Source organism: Echiichthys vipera (genome assembly GCF_963691815.1).
Source record: "Echiichthys vipera genome assembly, chromosome: 5".
In the NCBI taxonomy this organism is placed as follows: Eukaryota; Metazoa; Chordata; class Actinopteri; order Perciformes; family Trachinidae; genus Echiichthys; species Echiichthys vipera.
Genome location: NC_139830.1, coordinates 24,996,262 through 25,008,266, shown reverse-complemented (window position 1 = coordinate 25,008,266; position 12,005 = coordinate 24,996,262). Strand labels below are relative to the sequence as shown.

Here is a 12,005-nt window from a genome sequence, read left to right as displayed (position 1 = left end):
CAATGCCATATGTAGACTGTACAAATCCCGTTGAGGGGATTTTCACCCTTAAACTTGTGACAAATATCTCGTAAAACGTCAGTCTTTTTGTCAATTAATGATAGTTTATGTTTTGATGTAAACGGGAAAACTTTGGCACAAATAGATGTGCAGGCCCCTGCCTGTTTGGGCCCCTGGGCTGCACCGACTGTACCTTTAAAGACTCTTGTCCCAATTAAAGCCAAGCCCCGCCTCTGGAGCTGACATCCCATGAGTCATAAAGTTTGATGTCCTGCCCAAAGTTTAGACTCGACTGGAGCAAAAGTTTTTTTTTTTCTAGAAAGTGAGCTGCGGAGATTTGTTCTGCGAACTATGAATCTCTCTCGTAAAGATCTAACCTAACAGCTTCTCTTTGGACGCAAGGCATAAAAAAGTGGGACTCTTGCAGCCAAGCGTTTGTTGTGTTTGTTTTTTTTTTTTTCGTCTTTTGTGGCTACGTCTGCTTTTTTTTTGTGTGGAAAAGTCGGGGCCGGGACGACAACATAGATTCCAGTGTGGAGTAGATATGCGCTTTGTTACGTTCACAAGTATGCCAGCGAGAAACACCAGGAAAGCGCTGTCTTTCACTGCAGACTTCGACAGCTAACACACTTTGGGAGATAATAAAGTAGTCGGCTGTTAAACATTAGAATGACTCGGGATCACCTTTACTGAGTGCCGTCGAGATTTCCTGCTGTGTGAAAAAAAAAAGTTTGGGATTGGCTCCAACTTTTTTTGGGTGACTTTCTGAACGCGACATTTTCCGACGCATAAAGTTTGCAGACTGTTCTGGGACAATGGATCCGAGTCAGCACAACCCTCCTGCCGGACACCAGATCGTCCATGTACGGGGCGACTCAGAGACCGACCTGGAGGCTCTTTTTAACGCCGTGATGAACCCGAAAAACACTATCGTCCCCCCTTCCGTACCCATGAGGATGAGGAAACTGCCAGACTCCTTCTTCAAACCCCCTGAACCAAAGTCCCATTCCAGACAAGTAAGCCCACCCTGTCTCTCCTCTGCCCGTTCCCAGAAATCACGACTCAGCCCATCCTGTGGGGGCTCGGGCCCGCACTACGTGACTGGTAGCCTCCAGTCAGTTCAAAGCTACTACTTTATCCTACCCTGTTTGTATTTGCAGCCTTTAGGATATCACCACTGTGCCCTAACAGGGTATTTGTAGTCGCTCCCCAAATTATAGGATAAAGTAGCATTTTTTAAATATTATTAATAATAGCTGTATGCAGTCAACAGCTTTACTTTTTTATTACAGTACATTTGCTTTAAGTTTTTCCAACAAGTTGCACTTTTGGTAAAAATCATTGCAAAGAAAAGGGGCCCGTGGGGCCTGTGCGTAAAAGTTATAGAGTAACCAAAAGACCCTCAAAGCCATTTGGTTTTGTGGTTTGCCTATAGTGAAAAAACTGGATCCGCAGAAAATAGGAGCATATGATTGCACTTGAAGTGAGAGTTGTCAGATTGAGCGAACCTACAGAGTATATCTGAAGTCGCTCTTCTGTGGAAATGTTTTGATTCGTGGCTGTATCTTTATAGAAGTGTAGCAGTCGTGTGGAAATGCTCAGAGGTTGTCTCTAAAACAGACTTTTTGGTATCAAGATGATTTACAATCTATAAATCATAAGATGCATGAATTCTTACTATTTAACCCCTTCCCCCTTTCCTCCCCCTACCGTTCCCCACAACTGTTACTTGTGGTATGTGGAGTTTTGGAGGCAGTGCGCATGCGTTGTTGTGCAGCGAGTCTGCGCTGTGCTCTATCCCGCACAATAATATTCATGTAAAGGCATTAGAACGCATAAGAAGTTACCTCGACTTTGTTTGAATCCTTACTATTTTTTTTGGTGAACTGATCTCAGTTAAACTGACATTTTTCTATTCAAAAAGAACTATATTTTATTGTGACATTCATATGATGTCCATGGATTAAATAAAAAAGTATTCTGATAATAACTGTTTAACTATAACCCTTTTTACTAATGATAGATAAACAAAGTTTAGTTTTGAACAACTCTGTTTTGATTCCTTACACTATAAGATGAAATGATCAAATAAAAATCACATTATTTTTAAACACTATGGGACTGCATTCACACTGCTTCTCTTCCACCCCCTACACAGGCCAGCACTGATGCTGGGAGCGGCGGAGTACTCACACCCCACCATGTCCGTGCACATTCGTCTCCGGCCTCCCTGCAGTTGGGAGCTGTTACTGGGGGCTCCCTGTCTGGCATGCCCCCTCCAGGTGCTTCCCCTCAACATCTCCGTCAGGGTTCATATGAGATTCCTGATGACGTGCCCCTGCCCCCGGGGTGGGAGATGGCCAAGACCGCCTCCGGCCAGAGATACTTCCTCAAGTAAGTGTGCTGGAAACAAGTGTCAACACTGTTTCTTGCATTTTTGAGCCCTCGATCAAACTGGAGAGTTAGCAACTTAAAAGTTTTTGAAAATGAATGGCTGGCTTTGAAAATAGACAGAGTTTTTATATATAGCACATAGTCATAAATATACCTCAGCCCTCTACAAATCTCTATATGGCCTTTTGAAATTAAACGATCCCATCTTCATATTTTTTGTTCTCTCCTGGCGTCTCACACCAGACCCGGACTGGACCGGACTGGACCACAGCTAGATTGACTGACAAGGGCGCCAAAAAGAAAAGATGGCTCTTAGAATGGGCGCACGTCCACTGACCCTTTTACAATATCATTTATAGTTACAATTTAAATGTGACAATAAAGGCTCTGAGAGTCTGGGAACTGTTGGTTGAGATACATTGAAAGTGCTTGAAAACCGCTTGAATATGTTTCTTAAAAAGCTGTATGGACCCTGCATGCCAGTCTTCTTGACTTTCACGTTCTTGTGAGTGTGGAAAACCCTGCTTTTAATAGCTGGTGTCCTTTTTATCACATCTCAGAATGCAACAAGTCCAGAGGAGTCTCTGCAATATGTTTCATTGTCAGCAAAATGGATATAATGAAAGGAGTCAAGACTTATGAGGGAAAACAATCGTAAACATTAACATCCGAGTTCAACAGAAATGTAACGGAACCTTCCAGTGTGCAACTTATCCAGCGTTATGAGCACATGTTGAAAATTTATTTTACAATTTTTAGAGCAGGGGAAATTGTAGCTTGCACTAACCGTCGAGACAAGTCCAAGATTCCATAGAAGTGTTCTTGAGATTTGACTTTCATAGTACAGCTCTGTTCAGTATACATTATGCTGACAATAAGTTGCAAATCAGCTACACTGCACAATGATGGCCAGTGTGCCAGAAAGGAGACAGTTGCAATAGTTGAATTGTAGGTTATTAAATTTGGTGACCTCTAGAAACAAGAGAGAAGTCTTTTGAGGGGCTGCTGCTGTATCTAGTGTTTCTTGGGTTCAGGTTTCAGTAGAAACAATGGATCATTGTAGCTTCCCCAGACAGCAAAGGACAGATATCTCTAAAAAACTCATCTGCTAACCAGCAGATCTCCACATTAATGATCCAAAGTCAACTTTTTTAAATAGTAGGTTGTGGGTTTACCAGAGCCCTTTAGGCCTGTCACAGAGTTTCTTATTAACAACTTGAGTTGTGATGTTTTTTTTTCATTCTTCATTACTTTCTTGTGTCTTTTACTTAATTTCTTATAGTTCCATGAAAAGATGGATGGAATTATTCCTAAAAGCGAAATCCATATCAAAAGTTTGTGTTAAGATATTTTGCTTATTGTGAAATGTTTCACACTTTTTTAGCTCATGTTTGGAGATGATCTCACATTGAAAGTTGTCATTCTTACTCCTCTTAGAGGCAAGATGTTGTAGGAAATATTACTCTCTGACAAGGGGTCTGAACCAACATGATAGCCTCAAATTTACTTGGATCCAAAGAGGGCTTTCAGTACCAGATGTTTTCAGGTTTCACATCTGGAGAACATCTGGGCCATTTTGAGGAGGCTCTTCTAAAATTGTACAAAAGGACTGGGGGGTAGGAGAGAGAAAACACTATTCTCATAGACTCTCCCAGGATCACGGCAGTTGTTTAGAAACTGACTGATCCAATGCGCCTCCAGACAATGAAGCAATTTTATAAACTGAATTGGAAAACCCAATCTTGTATAACTTCTAGTCCAACAACTATAGTTGTTGCACTATTACGTTTTGTTGTTTGTAGGAATAAATTGAAACAATGTGTAATTTTTTCCATTGTTGTATAACAACTGCGTAATTGTCAAGGTTTGAGTTGAGCGTTGTTTTTTTTTACTGCTTTTATATCGAAAAAAACAGGACTGTGATTGATTATTGTTTAAACATTGATAAGGCACAATGGACCATAGAATAAGACCGTCTTCTACCAACTTGTCTGTTGTGTCAGGAGAACATCTTTCTCTATACAATTAGAACAATTTACTCTCAATCATAAATATGAAATCCTGTTGTAAAAATGTAAATATATGTAGAAGCCTCTGCTCACATGTATTTACAAGTCTGTTCCAAGCTTCTTGCTTTCTGTGGTTTTGGAAAAATAGTTGAGTCGCTCTGTTAAGTACTGTGTTTCAACTGGCGTGTTATACAACCAGAGTAAGTGTAGTACACAATGTTTGTGTTCAAGTAAGGAAAACTCCAGGAGACATCTTCCATACGCCGCACATCAAAGTACAGATATTTGATCTGGAATACAGGCGGCCTCCGCAGAGCTGCTAGAAAAGACACTCCCCTATTTATAAACTGGGGTTGTTTGACCGAGACGTGTTGAAGAAGGAGTGAAGCAGAGCGAGTGAGTGTGCGTGGGTGGGTGGGTGGGTGGTTGGATAGGTGGGGGTGGGGAGTCTGTCACCAGCTAGCAGAGCCGAACAGAGAGCGGGGGCTCACATTTCACTCAGGTGACCGCTGTTATCCTTTAGAGATAAATCAACTCAGGGTGAAAGTTTTTTTTATTTTTTATATATAATCTGTTCCCCCACCTCTGTTGTTTACCCGTACACTATAAGATCATACAGTTGGAGGTGAATGGCCTGTGTGAGTCACAGCAGCCTTACGGACGCCAATGTCCCACTCCCTTTAAAAGCCAGGCTCCGTTTGGTCTGAATGGAGCCATGGCGCTGTGATGGTGCCTCTTTTGTGTCAATGGATTTAAATGGCAGCCATGTGGAGATGACTAGAAGAGGGACCAAGAGAAACTCCGGCCCTCCCTTTGTCCGAGCAGTGAAACAGTGATCTTTATTCAGACCACAGGCCTGTTGAGACTCATGTGAGCCTTCCCAAAATAGACAAATGGTTGACATGAAGTTTAAAGATGGCGGTGAGAGCGCACAGCGGCTTTCTTTTCGAGTTTTACCATGCTGTTCACATCTGAAATGTTCAGCTCTTTTCAGGTTAGGAGTTGATAAAAAGTGATTGACTTAGTGAAAGTGAAAAAGTGCTGACAGCTTTAGTTTGTCCTGATGTTTATTTTTCTTTTGAATAGTGATTAGTGATCAGAAAGTTCACAGACCACTTGATTATTCAGTCCTCTTCCATCAGAAAATTAATTGGCAACATATTTGATAATCAAGATATAATTCCATTAATTTATTAAGGGGGAAAAGGCGGAACTATATTTGTTTACAACTACTCAATTGTGAGTATTTTCTGCCGTTTTTAATTTTGGGGATTCAAACTAAAATTTAAAGATGTCACTTCAGGCTCTTGGAAATTGTGATAAAAATATATATTAATATATATATTAAAAAAATAACAGCTTACTAATTGAAGTGATTGGTAGTTGTAGCCCTTATGAAAATAGGTGTAAGATTTGAGCAATCTCATGCAAAATCCCTATTTTGTTTTGACTATTACATAAATAACAAAAACCTTAAGCTGGGAGAAGACTGGGAGAATGTCAACAAAGTCTGTTGACCTTTCCTCCTCTTTCTTCCAGCAGTTTGCTGTGGCCTTTGATTTATGACAGCAGGGGCAGCGAGGTTGGGTCACCTTGCTTGGTGCTGTGGGTGGGGGCAGGGCCAGTCTCCAGGGCTGGGTCATAAACTAATGAAGGTTTCTAATTTAGACACACCGGTAAACTAGGAGGGGTAATCACTGTTTCCGGGCGCTTATTAAATGCAGCTTTGAATGAGCTTTTAGTCCGTGGGAAGTCAGCCCTAAGCAGGGGAAGGCTTTGGGGGAGCAGCTATTGTCTGCCCTCAGGGGCAGGTAGAGCCATGTGTTGATGGACACTTTTGTCTTTTCTCAATTGGATTTTAAACTGTTTTGATGAGCCTGGTTTCCCACAACTTGAATGGCTGATTTCATATTTCCAAATTGAATTAAACAGTGATTTTAAATGATCCAATTATCCCTTTAATTATATTTGTTATTTTGTACATTTCATACTGTATTATATAGGCTGTTACTAATTTGTTTAAATGAACTCCTGGATAACCAGGAACACTAAACAGACAGAGAACTGGTTGAGCTTCAGTGTATACACTATATATGGGGTTTTCCTGAACATCTGTTGCACTAAATACAAGGCAAAGAGACACCCTATTAGAGCAGGAAAGATCAGTGTTTATTTGGACCTTATGCTCTCATTGTATGCAGTCAATATATGTGTACTGCTGAGTGGGATTTCCATCAAACAAACATAACCATAGTTATATTTAGCTAGTGTAAAGCAGAAATGGCAGGTTACTGTTTTACAATCTCCAACGTATTCCTATTGAGTAAAGAAAAACTATCATTGCATAATTTTAGACAGACCTAGCAGATTTTTAATTTGGTCACCAATAACCGAGTTTCTTGCCGTTCTTTAAATTTGTCAACCTCGGTGTCGGACCTTACTGACAGAAGTTCCTGAATCTCGTCGTCTTTTCAGTTGGACCTCAATGTTCTCATCTTTGTGTAAATCCCCCTTCTTCAGAAGTTTATTTTCCAGAGCATGATATAAACATCAACACGCCCATTTGCTCTCTATGAATACAATAGAGAATGGGCGGCTGTATTCACACATGGGCTCACTCAGAGATTAAACTGTCTTTGTACTAAGGAGCTAAGAGGTTTATGCTGTTTTCTACCTGGTCTGACTGAATTGGACATTTGCGTTCTTGCATACAGCCCCTATGGGTAATGTCGAGATAATTTGTGTAATAACGTGTTTGAAAGGGGCTATATTGTATCACAGCAGAGTTGACTGTGTTCACTGTCTAGCATCTTATGTAAACATAATATAATACCTAAATATTTTCAGTATCAATTGTTATCTAACTTATTTCAACTCTGCTCAAAGCTTGATGTGATAAGTGCGCAAATTGGATTTCAAACTAGGCTGTCACAAATGGTGCTGGGAAGACTGAGCTGTAAGCCTGCGTGAAGCCCTCATTTGGAGCAAATTTGTGTTTGACAAACTTTTGGTTTATTGACCACACACAGACAAGGCCCTTCCTGTTCAACTGGGACCTGTCAGCTCAGTACACAAATGGGACTGTGAGAAAGTAAGGCTAGTGTTTACCAAAGTCTTGATGTAACACCTCCGTTCCAGACATCAATGCCTCCACTGTCACTGAGGGCATCTCCACAGAGATGTAGTATGTGAGAAGTGGATCTTCTCAGGTGGGTTTAGAGTTCCCAAAAAACTCAAACCATAGGGCGTCATTGCAACAGAATAGCACTTGGATAACAAAATAAAGTAACATTTTTATATATGCTGCCAGTTACAGCATGCATACATTTAAACTAAGTGTCACCTTGCTTCTTGTCATCTATAATTTATTCAGTTCAGTTCCTTTGTAGTGCAATCCTAATAGTTTTGGCTAAAGAAATAAAATAAAATAAACCCTAACTGATAAATCTCACATGGCACTCCCTAAAATTACATTTAAATACAGGGTTCATACAATGTCATCATTTGGATAATGCTTAATTTTAACCACCACTGTTTAAGGTTAGGCATATGCTGCATTTAAATATTCTCCTTAAAAAATGTTTGATTTGCAACATAAGCTGTTAAGATAAAAGGTAGTGTCAATAAATTTGCAGTGGCTATAAATTGATTATGTAACCTTTTAATTTTCCCAAAAGCATTTAGAGTAACTATTTTGATGTAATGATAAAGGCTTTGAGAATGTGGAATTTTTTGGTTTAGGTGCCTTGGAAATGCTTGTAAATAAGTCTTTTAAATTATTCTTTGAAAATGAACAGAACTCAAACTGAACCTTCCAAGCCCAACTAAGTCCTGATACTTTGTGAATTAGTTGCTTCGTTAGGAAGTATGATGATACAAACCCTCCTTCAAAGGGAAACTAAAGCCACAATGGGGTCACAGAGGTTGCCCCAATAATCTCTCTTGATGATGTCCTGCTGATAGAGAGGCAGCCAGGCATCCCCAGTCAACCAGAGTGGAGGTGGTCATCCTCATCTGAGAGGCCTGATTACATCTTGCCTCCCTCAGTGCACTCTTTAGTCATTGGCTTTAACCACCTTCCAAGCATTTACTCCCTGGGTGGAGCCACTGTGGCCTGAGGATCCCATTTTTAACATTTGACAACTCAGCTGTGGGGTGTGTTTTATCATTGCTGCACTCCCCATAGCTTCACTCCCTTGTTTCACACCAGTGAAATGTAGCTTTTGACGTCTGGCTTTGAAGAGAGACCATTTCAGTGGAATAAACAGTCAATCTTGTCTCAAATCTACCTATTTGATCTGCTGTTTTTGGCAGGTAGCAGAGCTTATTCAGAGACATTTAAACCACGGAGCAGACTTCTTTTTGGAACGAACATTCTTTGCAACGCCAGGTGCAAATGCCACAGTTTTCATGGACGTAAACAGGCAATCTTTGTTAGAAGGTTTTTCAGACCACTGTAATCAGATGAGTTCTGTTAAACAAGTGCAATGTTCTGACTTCTTCACTTTGATCTCTTTAAGGATATTGAACCTCTGCTACTCTTAGAAGCTGAATCCAGTAAAAGCTGTGGATTCAGTCTTTTCAATATACATTTAACTACTGACAGGGAACAATTCTATCCTGAATGCTTTTAGAATAGAAAAGTCAATGGGAACCAGCTTCGATGTGAACGCCAATGAACAGAAATGTTAAATGCCAAATCATTTAAGGAAAGTCAAGTTGAGCCTTTATGCAAAAGGCCCCCCTTCCTCCTCCTCAGTAAGACACATTATAAATAACGCTGGCACAATAAACGCCACCTTGATAATTGGGCCATCAGTCAAGGAGATGTCAAGTGCCTGGGTGGATCAAGTCCTACCCTGTGCTCTGTTGAGCCACAGTCGACCATGATGATAGCTTGAGCAAAACCTAGCAAGTAAAGCACCTGATAATGGGTCATGTTTGAACCACATTGCTCTCCTTTTCTGCAATACCAGGCCATTTTACAGTCAGTTCCCATGAAGCAGTTAATGAGGGGTTATATTTTGTCTGGGGATACACAACAGAATAACCAAACTTCAGATTGAAGTGTCTACATAATGCAGATGCATTGATTATTTTTATTCTCACATTGTTTTGGTCCACCATCCCTAATAGGATTGCATGCTGGAACACACAAAACATGTTTTTCATTTGGAAACATTTGAAAGTGGTTGATAATGAGAAAATCGTGCACTTCATTTAACAAACTGTGCTTTGAACCTTCTTCTTTCTAGACAGGCACTTTCAGTCAGTCTTATCAGTCAGCTAGGCCTAGTTACATTTTATAGCCTTTGTGATGTCATCCTTCTTGTGGGTGCTCCTTTCCCATTGCCATGTCTTCCTCCGGCCACGGATAATGCTCCCTGTACCGCTCTAATATGATGCTGTGATTGCTTTGCAACGACTCCCAGTCTGTGTTTGCCACCACATTTATACTTTGGTGTTACTTTCAGTAACAGCTGTCAGTCCAAGCAAAGAAATATCTTGTCTTCCATTTCACCATTGCTGTTCTTCCTCCATAGTATTTCTAACCGCAGAGTAACACCGGACAATCTGCCTTCTGTTTTCACCGGCACACACATGCCCTGTGTACGTGAAGGGTCATGCGATATGCTTTTTCAGTTGTGTGGATATATGGATGGAGATTGTTTTTGTTTTGTTTTAAAATGAAAATGTAGTGTGGATGTTACCTAAGATGAGTAGCACTGGCTAATTTGAATTCAAACCAATTATAACAGATTCTAATGGCAGGAGTAATATAACCACTCCTGGAGTATAATACACTCCTGCGTTCTCTTATCCATTTAAACAAAAACACAGTTCTTCATGAAGATAGATTTACTTCAAGCATCATTTTAGTTTAGACAGCAACCCTTTACAAAACTATCAAAAAACAGTAACGTGGTTGGAAAACCGTGAACATTGTTTTTAAATGTCACTGCGTCAAAGTGGACGAGGCCTGACCCACAACCGGTTTACTCTGTGTCCACTGCCCTGCCCCGGGGACGGAGGTTGGGGGAGGGTGTGGTGGCCATCCTGCTGAGCTCGCTGTGGTGTCAGAGACATGTAAAGACAACACCGAGCAGTTGTGACTGTGGAGGTTGCAGATCATCAGCAATTCCTAACAGCAACTGGTGGCCTCCAGCCGTCCCAACAGTTGCCATGACATTGTTTTGTTTTATGTTTCGCCTACAGGAAGCAGTGTATAGCCATGGCCATATAGGGTTCGGGGCAGGTTGAGTGAATGGATTATCTTTTAGTTTTCAAATCTGCCGATGAATTACTGGCTCTTGGTAACTTATTTACCAGTTCTCTGCGTTCCCACGTACAGGCTCTTTGAATACAGTGCAGTGCTGACACACAGTGTGTGGATTTTATCACAGGCTTTTTGATTAGAATCTCCACTGTTTTCAACTGAAGCTTTGTTTACATCTGTTTTGATTGATTTTGAGCTACAAACATTAGCCTCTCAGGCTGGGGTTTGATAGAAAATGCAATATTTGTACTTTCAGCTTTACCAAGAGAGGCACATGTTTAATTTATAATCAAAGTTCTTGGAGGCTTTGAAGTTGTATATTTCCATCCGTGTTTTCCACTTGTAGCATTTCTCTTCGGCATTGGTGTACCAGGATGTGTAGGCCTCTCATTTACGATAAGCCCTCCCTTCCCTTATCCCAGTGCTCCTCTCCGAGTCTCCTCCCCTGTTCTCCCCTCCCCTCTATAATAAATGTCATAGTTTCCAGAGTGGGAAGGAGGCAGTGAAGGGGGCAGGGCGGGCGCTCAGAGTGTAACAGGACCACAGCAACTCATGCAGCCAATGGAATTCAGAGGGATTGCTTCCGTAGATGTTTTTCCCCTCTTTCAGTCTTTTTTTTTTTCTCTTTTCTGTAGTTGTCTCACCCCGCTCCCTGTGACCCCTCTTTCTCAAGGGGCCCCTCCAATCTGAGCAGTCCCAGCTATTTTGCTTGCTTGGTGTGTGTGTGTGTGTGTGTGTGTGTGTGTGTGTGTGTGTGTGTGTGTGTGTGTGTGTGTGTGTGTGTGTGTGTGTGTGTGTGTGTGTGTGTGTGTGTGTGTGTGTGTGTGTGTGTGTGTGTGTGTGTGTGTGTGTGTGTGTGTGTGTGTGTGTGTGTGTGTGTGTGTGTGTGTGTGTGTGTGTGTGTGTGTGTGTGTGTGTGTGTGTGTGTGTGTGTGTGTGTGTGTGTGTGTGTGTGTGTGTGTGTGTGTGTGTGTGTGTGTGTTGGGGGAGGGTTTGGGGATTTGGCAGCTCCTTTGATCAGTAAAGCATAAACAAGAGGGGGCTTCAAAATGGGTTGCATTGTGTGTGTGGGGGGGTGCTGCTGAGTCAGGCCCTCTCGCTCTCTGGCCTGGGATAGAGAGCAGACAGGCAGGCTGGGATTACCACAGAGGCCTAGAAACTCTCTGAATCTCTCACTTCACCCAGCTGTTCCAAAATCTGGGCTAATGGTGCTTTGGGATCAAATTAACAGCGAGTAATAAAGAATCGCAGTGGGTGGAAGGACACGATTATTGTAGGGTTTTCATCTCGAGATTGCTGAGGGTAATACTTAATTGCATTATGAA

General features: G+C 41.5%; 1 protein-coding gene across 1 annotated transcript in view; it reads left to right on the top strand.

The window, feature by feature from the left end:
• The first annotated feature begins 311 nt into the window (after positions 1-311).
• yap1 (Yes1 associated transcriptional regulator) overlaps positions 312-12,005 on the top strand; it is a 28,912-nt gene continuing 17,218 nt past the window's right edge. The window contains exons 1-2 of the mRNA XM_083913392.1: positions 312-1,016; positions 2,159-2,394. Of these exons, the coding sequence (XP_083769518.1) occupies positions 816-1,016; positions 2,159-2,394 (437 nt within the window). The 5' untranslated portion in view covers positions 312-815. The remainder of the gene's footprint in view (positions 1,017-2,158; positions 2,395-12,005) is intronic.